This window comes from Meles meles, chromosome 11 (genome assembly GCF_922984935.1).
Source record: "Meles meles chromosome 11, mMelMel3.1 paternal haplotype, whole genome shotgun sequence".
Taxonomy (NCBI): Eukaryota; Metazoa; Chordata; class Mammalia; order Carnivora; family Mustelidae; genus Meles; species Meles meles.
Window position 1 is genome coordinate 54,410,960 of NC_060076.1, and position 19,356 is coordinate 54,430,315.

The 19,356-nt window shown below is 39.9% G+C and overlaps 1 protein-coding gene and 1 pseudogene across 1 annotated transcript in view; both read left to right on the top strand.

The window, feature by feature from the left end:
- The first annotated feature begins 858 nt into the window (after positions 1-858).
- Positions 859-19,356, top strand: part of FREM1 (FRAS1 related extracellular matrix 1) — a 144,684-nt gene continuing 126,186 nt past the window's right edge. The window contains exons 1-4 of the mRNA XM_046021702.1: positions 859-1,327; positions 6,106-6,200; positions 8,521-8,822; positions 10,414-10,610. Coding sequence (XP_045877658.1) covers positions 1,097-1,327; positions 6,106-6,200; positions 8,521-8,822; positions 10,414-10,610 — 825 coding nt within the window. The 5' untranslated portion in view covers positions 859-1,096. The remainder of the gene's footprint in view (positions 1,328-6,105; positions 6,201-8,520; positions 8,823-10,413; positions 10,611-19,356) is intronic.
- LOC123953716 lies at positions 14,631-14,765 on the top strand (annotated as a pseudogene).

Here is a 19,356-nt window from a genome sequence, read left to right on the forward strand (position 1 = left end):
CCTGAACCTAAGGATTTATTGCAATATGTTTTACTTGGCAGAGTCATTTCTGTCATGGAACACAGAGAAATAATCTTGAAATTCTAAGTGGTGAAAGTAGAAACAAAGATCTCATTTGTGCCGATTCAGTGCATTACGTTACAATTAGTGTCATAGACAATACGAACATGTATGCATACGCCAAGTCAGCTGTGTCTAGTCAAGCTATGTGACTTGATTCCTAGTCCCTTTGACATGAAAACAAACCCCCCAAGTGTTCACTTAGAAAAATATCTGTTCTTCAGTTTCCACTCAAGAGTTTCTCAGGGGTCTTCATTGTCCAGCAATGTCAGAGTTGTGCTCATGGGACAAATTACGAAGCTCGTTTCTTATTTGGGTCGTGATGACTAAGAATTAATCAGCGTTTGAAACAGCGTGCAAATAATTCTGTCAACTCTCTTCTACAGATTAGGCTACAGTCCTCATTTAACAAATGAGGAAAGAGAAGCGGAGCTCACCTCCCAGACAACCAAACACTGCACTTGGGGAGTGAGGCTGGTTGGCTCCTGTGGGACCACACAAGTGACATCCCCATGGAGCAGGGGGTGAGGGGTGCGGGGGGGTGTGGGTCAACATTGAGTCCGGAAGCGGGAGTTACAAGCAGGGTAATGAAATGGCTTCACTGCCTTTTTACATGGGCCTGGAGGTCAAGTTAGTTTATTTGTTTTTAATTAAGCTGAAATTATAGGCTGGTTGAAAGATTCCTTTGCCAGCAGGGATCTTTTGAATAGTCACACAAACCTTTTGGTCTCTCTCTCTTGCTTTCCTCCAAACTCTCCTCTCATTTGCAGGATTAGAAAAGCACTGGGGAGACACATTCATCTTGCCGCCGTTGTCAGGAGTGATCAGCGAGTTTTATTAAAAGCCCTGGGATTGCCTGAAAAGCCTCCTTGTCTGGGTTTGAAATGAAAGGGACATGTTAAGATCTTGGGGCACATCGTCAGGACCCCTTGCCCTGCCCCTTGGACTATGAGCTAACATCTCTGGAGGAAGAACAGAAGCCCTCTTGTGTTGAAGGGATTTCACCAGTGGACAAACCGTGTTGGCCCCTGACAGCATGAGCTCTCTGAACTGGGGTGGGCCCAGTGCTTTGCTGCTGCTGCTCCTAGGCTGGGCCAGTCCCACCTTCATCAGCCTTAACCGTGGGCTCAGGGTGATGAAGGGCAGCTCTGCCTTCCTGTCAGGAGATGACCTGAAGTTTGCCATCCCCAAAGAGAAAGATGCTTGCAAAGTGGAAGTTGTGATGCACGAGCCAATGACCCAAAGGGTCGGGAAATTCACTCCACAGGTAGGTCATTCGTGAGATTTTTCTATTCAATCATGTGTGTGAATGTGAGTGTGTGTGTGTGTGTGTGTGTGTGTGAGAGAGAGAGAGAGAGAGAGAGAGAGAGAATGAAACCAAACAGGGATGGGAGAGCCTTTCAAAGATTGGAGTAGGACCTGTGTGGTGTGGTATGATCCGTCTTTATGGGATTATTCTTGTCCCAAATGAGCTCATCCATTGCTAGTCAGGATGCCTTTGGGTAAGATATCAGGATTTCAAGATATGTTTTAGGCTACACTTGTGATCGCAGAATAGCACAAGTAAAACGTGAAGACATTTTTATCTGTTTCCATCACTAGAACATTCCGGGGAGTGGGAGGAGAGATGTGGAAAAGAGAGGTGAAAATACTTCGCTTTAAATATTCATTGTTTCTTCAAAAATGTCTGTAGAAAAATGTGTTCCTTTAGTCAAAATCTTGGAGACCTTATCATTTAAGAGTATTGTAGGCACAATCCTCTTGTAGGATTATCTTCTAAGAGTAGAGTAGAGTTACCTTCTAAGTCATTGGGTTGAAAAAAGTCTGTACTATCATATATTGTACTTGCTTGAAGTAGGAGTTTACTTCTATATGAAATAGGAAATTGGTTCTGGTTTTATGGCTCGTCCCTACTGTGGTTTAACTTCCTCCCAATGCAGACAATTTTGAGAATGTTCTGCACTGGCTGCCACTGCTCCTTCTGGAAACATGCACCATTATTTGTGAACCGTGGACATTAAGTTTCTTCTCCATTTGGCTAAAGACTTTTATTCCAGGAAGTTACCCCACAGTGGTACTAGATGATGTAGAGACGAATGGAAGGGGACTTAGATAGCTACTAACTCAAGTGGTTATTACAAGCTGTTCGATTTACTGCTCTCAGAGGATAGGCCAATTCTGAAATACATCACAACTCTGTGGTGGGTTTCTACTGAGGGAGCATTCCTGATGTGACAGCAACCAAATGTCTCTCTCCAGTTTCCCACGAGATTTTCCTCTGTCAGTCAGAGCTTCTGATGGGAACCTCCAAACTGAATATAGTAATGGCCCCAGCTCCTAAGGGGTTGTAGTCTCAAGTGTTTGGGACTTGCAGCATCTTTATACTTTCTCCCAACACCATTTGCACTGCAAAAGTGTGTGTGCGCGTGTTTTAAGATTTTGTTTATACGAGAGAGAGAGCACGAGCAGGGGGAAGGGCAAGCAGATTCCCTGCTGGACTTGGGGTCCATCCCAGGACCCCAAGATCATGACCTGAGCCTAAGTCAGATGCTCAAGGGACTAAGCCACCCAGGTGCTCAGTGGAAGTTTGGTTGGTTGGAACTTACAGTCAGGGAAAGAAGAGAGACCTGGGGTGGCTCATACCTAGATCCCACATGACTAAGGGCAATGAGTAGGTGACATGAATAAGCTCAACTACAGAACATGGAGCCCTAACTACAAGGACTCAGTTTGTTAAAAGCAAATCCTTGGAGTTTTAGAGAGCAATAGAGGACCCTAATCCTAGAACACTGGGGTCCTTGGCTGTACGGATGTATATGGGTGCCTTATTGAGAAATGAACTCATAATTTGGTACCCCTTCCAATCAATATATTTTAAAAAACGCTTCAGTATTTATTTAGAAGTGAGGTTGAATATTTTGTGAGGAAAGAGAAAAAAAATTCTTCCTGGTTTATTATCTGTGGCCCTAAGCTTGCAAAGTAAAAGCCCTGTTCTTCACCAGATTCTCCCTCCTTAGAAAGTAATTTGGGGAGAATATACTATTCCTTAAGTCAGCCTCTGAGGAGTCCCAAATAGCCTATGACTCATAAACATATATATAGTACTTTCTCCGCAAGTAGTGGAGTTGTCTCCATTATTTATTTTTGGTGATGTTTGATGGTCTTCGCCATCTGCCGTCTCTGAGATACTAGAGAGCAAAAGGGCATCTAAGTGACTACAATCAGGTACAACACTTATTTGGGGTCAAGGGTTGTAAGAGGTCTCCTAGTCATCTCCATTCCAAAATTTCTCTGATTCTAAGGCAAAAATCCAGTTGCTAGAAAGAATATGGAGCAGAAACAGCGTGCCTGTCTGATTTAAGGAAGTCTGAACAGGCAGGCCAGCGATGGGGCTCCAAAAAAGTCCCAACTTGTCCCCTCAAGTGCTGTGGATTTAAAATGAGAAAATGTTCAGTGAGCTCATTTCCGGAGGTAAATGTGGCATCTCAAATGGATTTTTATGGTCTAAAGTAAATATGTAACTTGTATCTTCTAAAATTTATTGTGTGGAAAAGGAACCCATTGAGCTGTGGAGTTTCATTAGCTTTTTGTCAGATATTTGTACCAGAAGGAAATCTATGTATCCAGAAAACTTTGTTTCTCAAACTCCTGGATGATCTTCCTACTTTAGTATGATAATTTCAACAGAAACCAGATTCCTACATAAAGTCTGTTGTTTTTTCTTTCCTTTTTTGGGGGGGGGTTGTGGGGGATATGTGCCTAATTTTAATGCAACTCTCCCAAGGCTTGATTTCTTATGGCATTTTTGAAACTAAGCATAGCTGAATGCTCACGCATACACACAAAGCCTAAGCATTATTCTTTAATGGCACTTACCAGTAAGTTGAAAGCAAGGCTTATGTGAACCCGTTTCTAGTGAGATGACTGTATTAACAACACCCTGCTGTGTAATGAACAGTTCTATTTGATTTGCACAGAAAATGTTTTGTTTAACATCTGTTCAATTAGTGTTTTCATTTCATTACTGAAGTTTGTCTTAGGACCAACAGGTTCATTTTCCTATTGGATATTTGGAAAGGGATTTCCATTGGCGCACACCAGTACCTTCTGTTTAGATAACCCTCCTGATGTAGTCAATTAGACAAGGTCTGTGGCAATATGTTTTCCCCATGTTTTAGGACAAGACTTCCTCACACAGAGCACTTCTCACACCTGTTTCAAAGCAAGACATTTCCTGGGTGGAAAATCACCTCAGTTTAGAGCTGAGCTTGCTTTTTTGAATCAGAAATACGGCCGTAAGAAAGCATCTCTAGGTTGAACCAGTATACTGTCATTAAAGTGAGTAATGAATTAGGAATGTGTGACAATTTAATTATAAATTGTAATTGAAAAGCAGTTGAAGTGGAAAAAACCAAGGCTAGACAGTAATTAGAAAAGGATTTAGCTCTCCTTTGTTTTAGTTAGTAAATTTATGGACAATTATGGTTGTCGCCTTTTATAAAAGGAAAACATATTACGAAACATAAAACAGATGTTTCTTTTAACAAACCAGATTGTCTCTTTATCACCAGGACTATTTGTCAATGATATGGGGAAGGTCTTTCCTTTATCTCCTTCTTTGTTGTCAGTTAAAAAGAGGAACCAATGATGTCTGTGGGAACGAAGATCGTTTGTATTAGTAGTAAAGTCTTAGAGAGGATGATGTTGTCTGTTTGAAATTGTGACAAAATGTAGGCTAAACACCATGAACTCAACAGCTATGGTATGCGAATACTTCAAGCGTATTTCTTAACACTCTGCCAAGTCAGGTTGGGCAGAATGAGAGTCATGGTGTAGTTGGGAGCGAAAATTCTTCTTTTAAGAATTAGAGTACCCCCCTACCCCCCAAAAAAGAGAGTTCCCAAAATACAACAGTTAGCAATTTCCTTAATAGTTCTGAGTGAGGTGATTCAGTTAATTATAATTTTATTTGAATGGAAGAAATTACCTTTAGCTTGCTATTGGTCTCATCAGCCACTTTTAAAAAAGATTTTGTCTATTTATTTGAGAGAGGGAAAGTGCATGAACAGTGGGGAGCCATGGAGGGAGAGAGGTAGAGGGAGAATCAGACTCCCCGCTGAGCAGGGAACCCCAGGTGGGACTTGATCCCAGGACCTGGGGATCACAATCCAAGCTGAAGGCAGGTGCTTAACCACCCATGACCCCTCATCAACCATTTCTGCTGTTAGTAACCAGTAAAGCAGTCTTTTGCAACTATATGTGAAGCAATTAGGGGCCACGTTTGGCTCTGATCAACCACAACAGTGTCCATAGCCTGTGGCTTCATTTTTGAATATAAAAATGCTATTTGGAAAAGAAAGAAAGAAAAGGAAAAGAAAAAGATATATAATTAATACAGTGTGTTTGTGTGTGGGGTGATGTGTGCCTTTTCATGCATACGCACAGGTAGACCTCTAACTCCATTGCTATGACCCCTGAAGGCTGTGGGTGTATTATATTTTGATAAATGGAACCATAGTTTAAATATACTGGAGACTGTAAACAGAATCATTTTACGAGATAATTACTCCTTAATATATCTGCTTGATCTGTTTGGATTATCATGGTTTAGATAGTCTTTTTTTTAAAGATTTTATTTATTTATTTGACAGAGAGAGAGCTCACAAGTAGGCAGAGAGGCAGGCAGAAAGGGGGGGAAGCAGGCTCCCCGCTGAGCAGAGAGCCCGATGCAGGGCTGGATCCCAGGACCCTGAGATCATGACTGGAGCCCAAGGCAGAGGCTTAACCCACTGAGCCACCCAGGCTCCCGAAGGTTTAGGTATTCTTAAAATAAGACGCACCTATAGAAGCAGGCTGGGAGTGGGCACAGGTGTGGGCGGAGATGGTGGTAGTTACAACATGGACACGCGTATGCACACACACTACATACTCAGACACACCCCCTAACAGACCTTGGTTTCCCCAGGCAGTACTCTACTGCCAGAAACATCTAATCTTGTACCAATTTTTTTCACAAATATTTATGCATTTCTTCATGTGAACTAGGTCTTTGACTGCCATTTCCTTCCCAATGAAGTAAAGTATATTCATAATGGTTGCCCGATTCTTGATGAAGACACAGTGAAGCTTAGACTTTACAGGTAAGCAGCACACATAACCATTCTGTGTACTTCTTCAGGATTTTTCTATAGATTGATGTTATTATGAGGCTAGTTGCTAGATCCCAAACAAGCAAGTAATCAGTAGAAATTGGGGACCTAAGTAGGTGAGGCAAGAATTGTCGACTTTCAATCATCTTTATTTGTATCATCTTCCTGGGGGCTTTTCTGTGGAAAGCTTCTGTCCTGTTCCCCTGTAGAGTTCTTGTACAGGTCACTCTGGTGATCTACCTTCCTGCTTATGATGGGAAATTAAAATTACGAAATACAAATTCTTAAAAAGAGCTCAGAAAATATATTCCAAAATTGAATGATATTCTTTATTTTGATTATCAGCTGCTCAGTTAATAAGAAGTCAAGTATGTCTTCTAATCATAAGCATATTAAATGATAAAAATGTTTAAATAATCAGCTATAAAGTTAAGTACAGAGTGACTGTGTGAGCCAGCAATTCTACTCTTAAATATATGTGTAAGAGAAATAAAAACCTTTATTTCCCCCAAAACTTGCACACGGGTCTTCATTGCAGCATCATTCATAATAGCTAAAAAGTTGAAATAACCCAACTGATGAATGTGTGAACAAAATGTGGTGTATCCATACAGTGGAATATTACTCAGTGGATGAAGTACTGATGTAGGCTGTAACATGGGCGAACCTTGAGACCATCGTGTGAAATGAAACACACCAGACACAAAAGGTCACATACCTTTTCTAGAAAAGGCAAATCCATAAAACGAAGAAAGCAGATTAATGGTTGCCAGGGGCCGGGGGAAGGGCAAAGGGGGAGTGATCACTAACGGGTATGGATTTCTTTCTGTGGGGATACAAATGTTCTGGAATTAGGTGGTTGTGATGGTTGCACCACCTTGTGAATATACTAAAAACCACTGAGTTGTATACTTTAAAAAGGTAAATTTCATCTCAGTAAAAATTAGCTTAAAAATTAAGTTCATGGTTATAGTATTGCTCACTTCATAGAGGTAACTGACAATGCAGTACGTGGAGTAGGTTTTTTTTTTAAGATTTTTTTTTTAAGATTTTATTGATTTATTTGATAAGGAGAGAGCACAACAGGAGGAGTGGCAGGCAGAGGGCGAGGGAGAAGCAGGCTCCCTGCTGAGGGGAGAGCCTGACGCCAGGACACTGGGAACATGATCTGAGCCGAAGGCAGATGCTTAACTGACTGAGCCACCCAGGCACCCCTGGAGTAGGCTTTTAGATAGATTTTTACTTGGTTTATGGCTGTTATGAATATGTTATGAATATCTGGCTAAAATATCTTAGTGTGAATTTCCCTTAAGTACTACAGTACTATTGCAAAGAGTTTTGTAGATGCTAGCATGTTGAATCGTTCTATAGACACTTATAATCACCTACTATAACTCAAGGCCCAGTGCTGGGCATGGGAAACACAAGGACGAAGATTCATGGATTTTTGGTGTTCATAATCTGACGCAAAATATGGTAGATAATTGTAATGTGAACAAGGGCTGAAAGAGAGGCTTGAACACAATGCTGTGCTCAAAAAATGAAATAGTACCCACAGATTCTATATCACCAGCACACAGGGCTGTTTGATCTTTCTAAGGCTTTAAAACTAACTTTTTTTAAAAAAAACTAACTTTGGACAGCTTGCCCGGAAGGCTGGAAAAGCTGGCAGTTCTGGCTTCTCCCACTTCTTCCTTGAGTTTCCAAGGGACAGGATAGGGGAGAAAGCAAGCAGGGCTCAGTCAAAGCAGCTGCTGGAGGACATTCGAAATAAAATATTTAGAGGAGTTGGAGGCAGAAAACCAGAGAACATGCTTATTCCCCTCTCACCTCCCCCTCAGCTCCTTTGATGAGCTACTTGGCCTTTCTATGCCTCAGATTCCCCCTCTGTAAAGTGGAATTTACAATGTCTCTCATAGGTTTCTGAAGCGCAGAAAGGTGTTGATGCTTCAGAAACTCCTCATCCTTTCACTCCTGAATTAAAACCCGATCCATGAATTACACAAGCTTGCCTCTCAAATGACAGAGGTGCTAGAAGTGAGACTCTGAGCTCCCAGCCATCATTACATACCAACGTGGATGATGGGTTTGAGAGAAGGTGTGGAAAGAAAGCTCACTGGGGAGAGAGATGGCAGATAAAGGAGTTGACATCAAGATAAGGAGAAGAAAGGAAGAGAACAGAGATTGAGAGTAGAGTTTATAACAAAATCCAAACTCTACCCCATATGCGCATTTTATGAAGTCAATCTTTAGATACCAGAAGTGTACCTGGGCACCGGCAAATATCGCCTTTACTCTGTTCTCTCCACAGATTTACAGAGACAGATACCTTCACAGAAACCTTTATCCTGCGGGTCTATCTCCTCAAACCAGACTGTAACATCATCCGTAGGAGTAACAATGTCCTGGAGGTGTCTGAATTCTACGGCCTTTCCCCAGCCATTGATAAGAACCTCCTCAGATTTGATTACGAGAGGACGGCTGGCCTGGAGTGTACAGTCAGGCTGGATCCTGTGGCAAGCCGGCTGCCAGCCCATGGTCAGATGGTCCTGCTGGAGCCTCGGCCAGAAAAACCTCGTGGAGATCAGCCACACAGTTTTTTCCCCGAGACTCGTATGTACCGTGTTCTTTTTTGGTGTTTTTTTTTTTTTTTTGAAGATTTATTTATTTATAAGCAAGAGAGGGAGGGAGAGGGAGAAGGTGAGAATGGTGGAGGGATAGAGGGAGAGAGGGAGAGAAAAACTCAAGCAGACTCCCTGCTGAGCTTGGAGCCTGATGTGGGGCTCGATCTCACGACCCTGAGATCATTACCTGAGCCAAAACCAAGAGTCAGACGCTTAGCCGACTGAACTACCCATGCTCCCCTCATCTGTGTGTTTTTAATACATACCCGGATGTTAATAACTGACAAAACCATCTGTTAATAGTCATCTTCTATTTTGAGAAAAAATACCTTATATCTTTGATATAATAACTGGTTGAAAAATGTAGGCTAGTGGTTAAGAGTATGGACTTTGGAATCGGAGAGACCTGGGTTTGAAACAGCTTCTGCTCTATATTTCCTAAGTGATTTTAGGTAACATATTTAACCTGGTTAAGTCTCTGTAAGATGGGCAAAGATAGTAGCTGCTCCCCAAGTTTGTGGCAGGCTGGAGTAAATGAGATCACGTGCATGAAGTGGGCTTCACATGGTGTCGGGCCCATAGCAGGCGCTCAGTGATGGTCAGCTGTTATTCACAGTGACAGGGGCAGTAAGAGTAGCTGGTACATTTATTAAGTATTATTTGATTACAAATAAGTTTGACGTAGGGCAGGTGGCCAGTAGCTGTGGTTTAAATCAGGAGGAGTTGATGGATGATGTTCCTTCTGTTATTCATCTAATCAGTATATTTTGGGTACCTCCTCTGTGCATAATAATGTTCTAGGCACTATGGGAAGACCAATAATCATGGTCATAGTGATACCTGGAATTTGGGCAACAATTTACAGCTAAAGGTATGCTTGCACCTGAACCCTCCATTTAGTGTTCATGACCATCTGGCTAAAAATTAGAATACTCGTTTTATACATCAGGGGAATGTACAAAAGGCCACTCGAAAAATAAGTGGCCAATGGATATCACCCTACATGACTGGAAAAAGAAGTAGGGCAGAGAGAGAGACACACTCTTGAAGAGATGATGGTGGTTTTTAGTGGGAGAGAGCAGGTTGGTTCAAGCTGTCAAAGAGCACCTAAAGGAGGGTTTAAGAAAAGGACTAAGGGGACCTGGAAAGGTGTCAGGACTTGGGGGTGTGATGAACACAGTGGGGAGCGAATTTCAGCAAGTAGAACAGCCTTGGAGAGAGCGCGTTGTGGAGCCGTGGACATGCATGCTGTGAAGGAAGACCAGCACTAGACTGAGGAAAGCCAGTCTTGACCCCGCGGCCTGTTTGTCAGGGATGCTCAGTCATCAGAACATGTATTTTATTATTTTTTCTCTCAGTGTAACATTCGGTGGGCAAGGATCTCAGGAGAAAACGGGTCAACCGTTCTTTTCAGGAAAAGAAGTTATAGGGTTATCGAATAATGCCATTCCCCTCTGTGAATGATTAGAGGGTATGCGTGGGTATTCCTGAGGCTAGTCAGGATCCACGGGAGGGAGGATTTTAAAAAATTTCACATTCATGCTCAAGTAGCTGTCTTAACTCAGTGCCGTACGTTCTAGAACTGGGAACAGAGCTGAGGTGTCCAGGTGGAAGCTGTGCCCTGGGACTGAAGAAAATGGGAAGTGCCAGTGTGAGCTGTGAGGAGTTCCTGCTGATGGGGCTTCGCTATCAACACACAGATCCCCCTTCTCCCAACATCGACTACATCTCCATCCAGCTGGACCTCACAGATGGCAGGAGCAAAATCGTGTACAAGGTAGAGTGGGGGTTATGTGCCTGTGTCCCCGGCTGATCTGCAGCGAGAGAGCCACTTTCGTGGGGGTGCTTGTGCTGGCTGCCATGTGCTACCATGGGTGGGACTGCCCAGTGACTCATTAGAGCTGCAGAATATCCCTTCCCTGCCTCTCTTCTTGCTTTGCTCCGCTAAGGCAATGGAGGAAGGACTGGGCTGGTCACCTGCTACCCTTCCTCCGCCTCTCCCTTCAGTTTTCTTTAGTTTGACATTTGGTCTTTTGGAGCACCCTCTCCTCCAGGCTCTGTTCCCCCCCTCCCTTGGTTAGAACCTCTTTTCGCCTGTTAGAGGAAATGAGGGGATCCACAAATCAACTAGGCAAGGCTGTGGGAGACAAAGAGCAAGGGGAAACTCTGTCCCAATATTATGGGTATAGCGGTTTATATCCTTTTTACTCTTTTAGACTGTAAGGTGGAAGACCAGGCCATCAAGGAGACAGCCCAAGGCCCCCTCCATCTTTCAGTCTCTTTCAAATCCCCCTGCCCTTTCCTCCTATTGATCTCTTCACATTGAAATGAAGGTAGAAGATGAAATCAATTTCTATGAAATATTTAACACCCTACTGAATTCATTCATGTACTCTATATAATTTGTTTTATTTGGGGCAACTGTGTACCAGCTGAAACAGCTTGGATTCTGTGCTGACATAAGATGATCCAAGATTGCAGTCATGAGAGACTCCATCTTTCAAAATTTGACTTCTCACAGGATTTCTCCCAAGAAAGTCAGATATTGAACATTGTCACTCCCAAGGAATGGATAAAATACAAAATGATAAGAAAATGACAAGACAGGATCAGAGAATTATAGAATTGAGATAAAAAAACAACAACTTTCAGATGGTCTGGTCAAATCACCTGGTGAATTTTCAAAGATTTTTAAAAAGATTTCTGAGCCTAACATTAATAACTAAGAGCATGAACCCTGGGCCCACTTTGCCTGGGTTCAAATGTGTGTTTAACTAGCTATTTGACTTGGATTTTATGCCTCATTTTAATAAATCTTAAAATGGAAATAATGGAACCAACTTCTTAGAGTAATTGAGAGAAATAAACAAGATTAAAAGCAGTTGGTGCAAAGCCTAGCACATAGTAAGCACAAGGCCTATTTTGCTAGTTAAAAAAGCCACCCAGGAAAAAAAAAATGGATCATCAGCTAGGTTTGGAAACAACTGGTGTAGCCCAAACATCTTGTCATATAATGGTGGTCAGAGAAATCATATACCTTGCGCATACATACATAGCCGTTTTATGACTGAGTCAGAACTAAATTCTAGGTCTCCTAACTAGTAGTAGATGTCTTCTTGTCTTTTTGACACAAAAATATTTTTACTTTTATTTTATTTTGTTTTGTTTTATTTTTAGAGAGAGAGAGAGAGCGAGAGAGAGAGCGCATGAGTAGGGATGGGGGGAACACAGGGAGAAGGAGAGAGAGAATCTCAAGCAGGTTCCATGCTCAGTGTAGAGCCTGATACAGGGTTCGATCTCAGGACCCTGAGATCATGACCCAAGCCAAAATCAAGAGTTGGAAGCTTAATTGACTGAGCCACCCAGGCGCCCCAAAACTTTCACTTTGATTGACTTATCTCCATTAAAAAATATATATACTCATTTTTCTTCCTCACTGATTTTTTAATTTTACTTCTCTATATTGAGTTAGGGCTTTATTGTTTATATTTTTAGATCAATTTGATTGGGATTTTACCCTGTAAAATGACCTTCTTGTTGTTAATTAACCTACTCCATAGTCAATTTGGCATCATAAAACACATTCTTTTATGAATATTAAAGTAATATGTTCACTGCAGAGAATTTTTTTTTTATGATTTTATTTATTTGACAGACAGAGATCACAAGCAGGCAGAGAGGCAGGCAGAGAGAGAGAGGAGGAAGCAGGCTTCCCGCTGAGCAGAGAGCCCGATGCGGGACTCGATCCCAGAACCCTGGGATCATGACCTGAGCCCAAGGCAGAGGCTTTAACCCACTGAGCCACCCAGGTGCCCCCAGAGAATTTTCTTTGAAAAACACACAGAAAGCAAAATAAGAAGAAAACTAAATGAGCTATGTTTCTCCCACTTTTTACACACACACGTATACACACTCATGGTCAGGAGACATGCACACCAATGTTGGTTTTGTTCTTTGTGACTGAATTTATACTATATTTGAAGATTTTGAATCTTATTTTATTATTTTTATATTTATACAGTCCATCCTCATCAAGTGACTAAATGACTATTTCATCCACAATTTCTTCTAGATTCTTAAGATTTTCTTGTTTACGCTTGCCTTTTTAACCCATCTGAAATGAATTTTATCATATTGTGAAACACAGGAACAGTTTTTTTCTCCAAGTAGTCAAAATTTTCAACACTAGATGTTGAATAATGAGCCTGTTTCTCATTGATTTTTGATGCTTCTTCTATTGAACAGAAAGAAAGGCTAGATCTTTTGTTTCTTAGATATACCTCCTTATTTCTGTGCCAGTATCAGTTATTCTAAATATAAAAGGTCAATAATACACTTTAATATTTTACAGGCAAGTTCTTCCTTATCATTTGTCTTCAAAGTTTTCTTACCCATTCTCACCTAATCTTAGTTCTCAATAAAGAATTAAATCATTTATTTCCATTAAAGTAAAGGCCTATGTATTTTTATCAGGATGAGATTAGAACTATAAATTATTTTGGAAATAATTGGAATATTAGAACATTTACCACACTGAGCACTCTCATCCAGAAATGAGGGACCTCACTTTATCTAGGCAAATGTTCTTTGATGTGTTTCTGTAAAATTTGCAGTTTTCTTCACGTAAGTTGAGCATACTTATTAGTCCAGTCCTAGGCAGTTTGCTTTTGAGAAATTACTGTGAATAGACACTTTTCCCTCCATTATATCTTCTCATTGGTTACTGATGATAAATAGGAAAGCTATTTTTGGTATAATTTTCTTTTATCTGGCTTCTTTCTTGAATTCAATTATTCTAAGAATTTTTCAGTTCTTTGGGCTTTTGAAGACCATAATTATGTCTCTCACTAATGATGATAATTTTGTCTTTTCTTTTTCAGTAATTATTCCTCTTTTTTTTTTTTTTTGCTCTATTCCCCACTGGTTTGGCCAGAATAATATTGAATATAATGATGCTTATAAGAATACTTGCTTGTATATTTTATCAATCTTAACTGCCCACCCACACTGTCCTTTTTTTGCGAGGAGGGGTTTAAAATTTAAATTCAATTAATTAACATATAATGTATTATTAGTTTCAGAGGTAGAGGTCTTATCTACCTCTGTGATTCATCAGTCTTATATAATACCCAGTGTTCATTACATCATATGCCCTCCTTAATGTCTAACATCCAGTTACCCCATCCCTCCCCTCCAGCAATCCTCAGTTTGTTCCCTATGATTAAGAGTCTCTTATGGGGGATGCCTGGGTGGCTCAGTCATTAGGTGTCTGCCTTCAGCTGAGGTCATGATCCCAGGGTCCTGGGATCGAGCCCCACATTGGGCTCCCTGCTCTGTGGGAGCCTGCTACTCCCTCTCCCACTCCCTCTGTTTGTGTTCCTCTCTGTGTCTCTCTGTCAAATAAATAAAATCTTAAAAAAAAAACAAAAACAAAAACGGGTCTCTTATGGTATGTCTCCCTCTCGATTTCATCTTGTTTTATTTTTCCCTCTCTTTCTATATAGCCCTCTGTTTTGTTTCTTAAATTCCACATATGGGTGAGATCATATGATAATTGTCTTTCTCCGATTGACTTACTTCACCTAGCATAATACCCTCTAATTCCATCCATGTCATTGCAAATGGCAAGATTTCATTGTTTTTGAAGGCAGAGTTGTATTCCATTATATATATACCACCTCTTCATTATCCATTGATCTATCAATGAACATCTGGGCTCTTTCCATAGTTTGACTACTGTGGACATTGCTGCTATAAACATTCAGGTGCACATGCCCTTTTGGATCACTATATTTGTATCGCTTCTCGGCCTTTTGGCTAAGATCAAGTGTGGATCACTATATTTGTATCTTTTGGGTAAATAACCAGAAGTACAATTGCTGGGTCGTAGGGTATCTCTATTTTCAACTTTTTGAGGAATCTCCATATTGTTTTCCAGAGTGGCTGCACCACTCTGCACCACCAACAGTATAGGAGGTTTCCCCATTCTCTGTGTCCTTGACAACACCTGTTGTTTCCTGACTTGTTAATGTTAACTATTCTGACTGGTGTGAGGTTGATTTTCATTTCCCTGAGGCCGAGTGATGTTGAACAATTTTTCATGTGTTTGTTGGCCATCTGGATGTCTTCTTTGCAGAAATGTCTGTTCATATGCTCTGCCCATTTCTTGTTGGGATTATTTGTTCTTTGGGTGTTGAGTTTGATAAGTTCTTGATAGATTTTGGATACTAGCCCTTTATCTGGTAAGACATTTGCAAATATCTTCTCCCATTCTGTTGGTTGTCTTTTGGTTGTTGACTATTTCCTTTGCTATGTAAAAGCTTTTTATATTGATGAATTTCCAATAGTTCACTTTTGCTGTCATTTCCCTTGCCTTTGGCAATGTGTCTATGAAGAAGTTGCTGTGGCTAAGGTTGAAGAGGATGCTGCCTGTGTTCTCCTTCAGGATTTCCATGGATTCCTTTCTCACATTTAGGTCGTTCATCCATTTTGAGTCTATTTTAGAGTACGGTGTAACAAAATGGTCTGGTTTCAGTCTTCTGCATGTGGCTGTCCAATTTTCCCAACACCATTTGTTGAAGAGACTGTCTTTTTTCCATTGGACATTCTTTCCTGCTTTGTTGAAGATTAGTTGACCATAGAGTTGAGGGTCTATTTCTGGGCTCTCTATTCTGTTCCACTAGCTTTGTGTCTGTTTTTGTGCCAGTACCATACTTTCTTGATGATTACAGCTTTGTAATAGAGCTTGAAGTCCAGAATTGTGATGCCACCAGCTTTGTTTTTCTTTTTCATCATTCTTTTGGCTATTTGGGATCTTTTCTGGTTCCATACAAATTTTAGGATTGTTCCAGCTCTGTGAAAAAAAAAATTGACAGTATTTTGATAGGGATTGCATGGAATGTATAGATTGTTCTAGGTAGCATAGACATTTTCACAATATTTGTTCTTCCAGTCCATGAGCATGGAATGTTTTTCCATTTCATTGTGTCTTCCTCAATTTCTTTCATGAGCGTTCTATAGTCTCCTGAGTACAGATCCTTTGCGTCTTTCTTTAAGTTCATTACTATGTATCTTATGGTTTTTGGTGCAAATTGTAAATGGGATCAATTCCTTAATTTCTCTTTCTTCTATCTCATTGTTAGTGTATAGAAATGCAACTGATGTCTGTGCACTAATTTTGTATCCTCCTGCTTTGCTGAATTCCTGTATGAGTTCTAGCAATTGGGGGTGGAGTCTTTTGGATTTTCAACGTAGTTTATCATGTCATTTGCAAAGAGTGAGAGTTTGACTTCTTCTTTGCAGATTTGGATATCTTTTATTTCTTTTTGTTGTAAGATTGCTGAGGCTAGGACTTCTAGTACTATGTTGAACAACAGTGGTGATAGTGGATTTCTCTGCCCTGTTCCAGCCCTCAAGGAAGAGCTCTCAGTTTTTCCCTATTGAGAATGATATTTGCTATGGGCTTTTTGTAAATGGCTTTTATGTTATTGAGTGATATTCCCTCTATACACTGTGGAGAGTTTTAATCAAGAAAGATGCTAGACTTTGTCAAATACTTTTCCTGCATCGATTGAGAGAATCATATGGTTCTTTTTTTTTTCCATTTAAATTTTTTATTTATTTCTTATTTTTTCTATAAACATATAATGTATTTTTATCCCCAGGGGTACAGGTCTGTGAATCACCAGGCTTACACACTTCACAGCACTCACCATAGCACATACCCTCCCCAGTGTCCATAACCTCCCTCCCCCTCTCCCAATCATATGGTTCTTATCCTTAATTTTATTAATGTAGTGGATCATATTGATCGATTTGCTGATGTTGAACCAGCCTGGCAGCCCAGGCATAAATCCCACTTTGTCGTGGTAAATAATCCTTTTAATGTACTGTTGGAGCCTATTGGCTAAGATCTTGGTGAAAATTTTTGCATCCATGTTCCTCAGGGATATTGTCTGTAATTCTTTTTGGTGGGGTCTTTGACTGGTTTTGGGATCATGGCAATGCTGGCCTCACAGAATAAGTTTGGAAGTTTTTATTCTATTTCTATTTTGAAACAGCTTCAGAAGAAAGGTATTAGTTCTTCCTTAAATGTTTGGTAGAATTCCCCTGGGAAGCAATCTAGCCCTGGACTCTTGTTTTTTGGGAGGTTTTTAATTACTGTTTCAATTTCCTTGCTGGTTATGGGTCTGTTCATGTTTTCTGTTTTAGTTTAGTTTGGTAGTTTATATGTTGCTAGGAATGCATCCATTTCCTCCAGATAGCCTAATTTGTTGGCATATAGTTGCTCATAATATGTTCTTATACTTGTTTGTATTCTTTGGTGTTGGCTGTGATCCCTGCTCTTTCATTCATAATTTCATTTATTTGGGTCCTTTCTTTTTTCTTTTTTGGTAAGTCTGGCCAGGGATTTATCAATCTTATTAATTCTTTCAAAGAACCACCTCCTAGTTTTGTTAATCTGTTTACTGTTTTTTTTTTAAGGTTTCTATTTCATTGATTTCTGCTCTAATTCTCTTTTCTTACTAGATTTAGGCTTTATTTGCTCTTCTTTCTCTTGCTCTGTTAGGTGTAAGGTTAGGTTGTGTATTTGAGACTTTTTTCTATCTTGAGAAAGGTTTGTATTGCTATATACTTCCCTCTCATGACCACCTTTGCTGTATCCCAAAGGTTTTTGAACAGCTATGTTTTCATTTTCATTTCTTTCCATGAATTTTTAAAAGTCTTCTTTAATTTTCTGGTTAGCCCTTTCTTTTTTTTATTGGTATGCTCTTTAACCTCCATGTACTTGAGTTCTTCCCAATTTTCCTCTTGTGATTGAATTCTAGTTTGAAAACATTGTGGTCCAAAAATATGCAGGGAATAATCCCAGCCTTTTGGTACCAGTTGAGATCTGATTTATGACCCAGTGTGTGATCTCTTCTGGAGAATCTTCCATGTGCACTCGAGAAGAATGTGTGTTTAGTTGCTTTAGGATGGAATGTTCTGAATATATCTGTGAAGTCCATCTGATCTAACATGTCATTCAAAGCTCTTATTTCCTTATTGATTTGCTGCTTAAATGATCTGTCCATTTGTGAGTGGGGTGTTAAAGTCTCCTACTATTATTGTATTATTACCAGTGAATTTCTTTATGCTCTTATTAATTGATTTATGTATATGGGCGCTTCCAAGTTGGGGGCATAGATATTTACAATTGTTTAGCTCTTTGTGTTGGATAGACAGATCCTTTATGTATGATAGACTGTCCTTCCTCATCTCTTATTACAGTCTTTGGTTTAAAATCTAATTTGTCTGATATAAGGATTGCCCCTCCCCCAGCTTTTTTTCTGAAGTCCATCAGCGTGGTAAATGGTTTTCCACCGCCACACTTCCAATTTGAAGGAGATTCATCTGAAAAAAATCTCTTGTGGACAACATATCAATGGGTCTTGCTTCTTTATCCAATCCAATACCCTGTGTCTTTTGATTGGGGCAATTAGCCCATTTACATATAGAGTAACTATTGAAAGATATGAATTTAGTGCCATTATAATAACTGTAAAATTACTGTTTCTGTATATTGTCTCTGTTCCTTTCTGGTCTAGGTTACTTTTGGGCTCTCTTTTCACTTAAAGGATCTCTTTTAATATCTCTTGCAAGGCTGGTTTCATGATCACAAATTCTTTTAGTTTCTGTTTGTCCTAGAAGCTTTTTATCTCTCCCATTTTGAATGACATCATAGCTGGATAAGGTATTCTTGGCTGTGTATTTTTCTCATTTAGCATCCTGAATATATGATACTTGTCCTTTCCAGCCAAGGATAGGTTTGTTCCCAATCTAATGTTTCTACCCTTGTAGTTTATGGACCTCTTGTCCTGAGCTGCTTTCAGGTTTTCCTCTTTGTCTCTGAGATTTGCACGTTTCACTGTTATATGGCAGGATGTTGACCTATTTTTATTGATTCTGGGGGGTCTCTGTGTCTCCTGGACTGGAGTGCCTGTTTCCTTCCCCAGATTAGGGAAGTTCTCTGCTATAATTTGCTCCAGTATACCTCCTGCTTCTCTCTCTTCCTCTTCTTCTTGGATCCCAATTATTCTAATATTGTTTTGCTTTATGGTATCATTTATCTCTCAAATTCTTCCCTTTATCTCTCCTTTTCAGTGGTTATTCATCTCTTTTTTTCTCAGCTTCTTTATTTTCCATTATTTGGTCTTCTATATCATGAATTCTCTCTTCTGCCTCATTTATCCTAGCAGTTAGACCCTCTGTTTTTTTATTACATCTCATTAATAGCCTTTTGATTTCAATTTTATTTGATTTTAGTTCTTTTATTTCTCCAGAAAGGGATTCTCTAGTGTCCCCTATGCTTTTTCCATACACCAGGTTTGAGGTGTATTTTTGTCTGTTTGTTAGAAGAAACTGTATCCCACAATTGTAAAGAAAGGAAAACTTATGTATACATAAAATAAAATTAAATACAATGAAAGTATAGAATGTAAGTATAAAAATGAAAATTTAAAAATTTTTTAAAAAAGGATTTA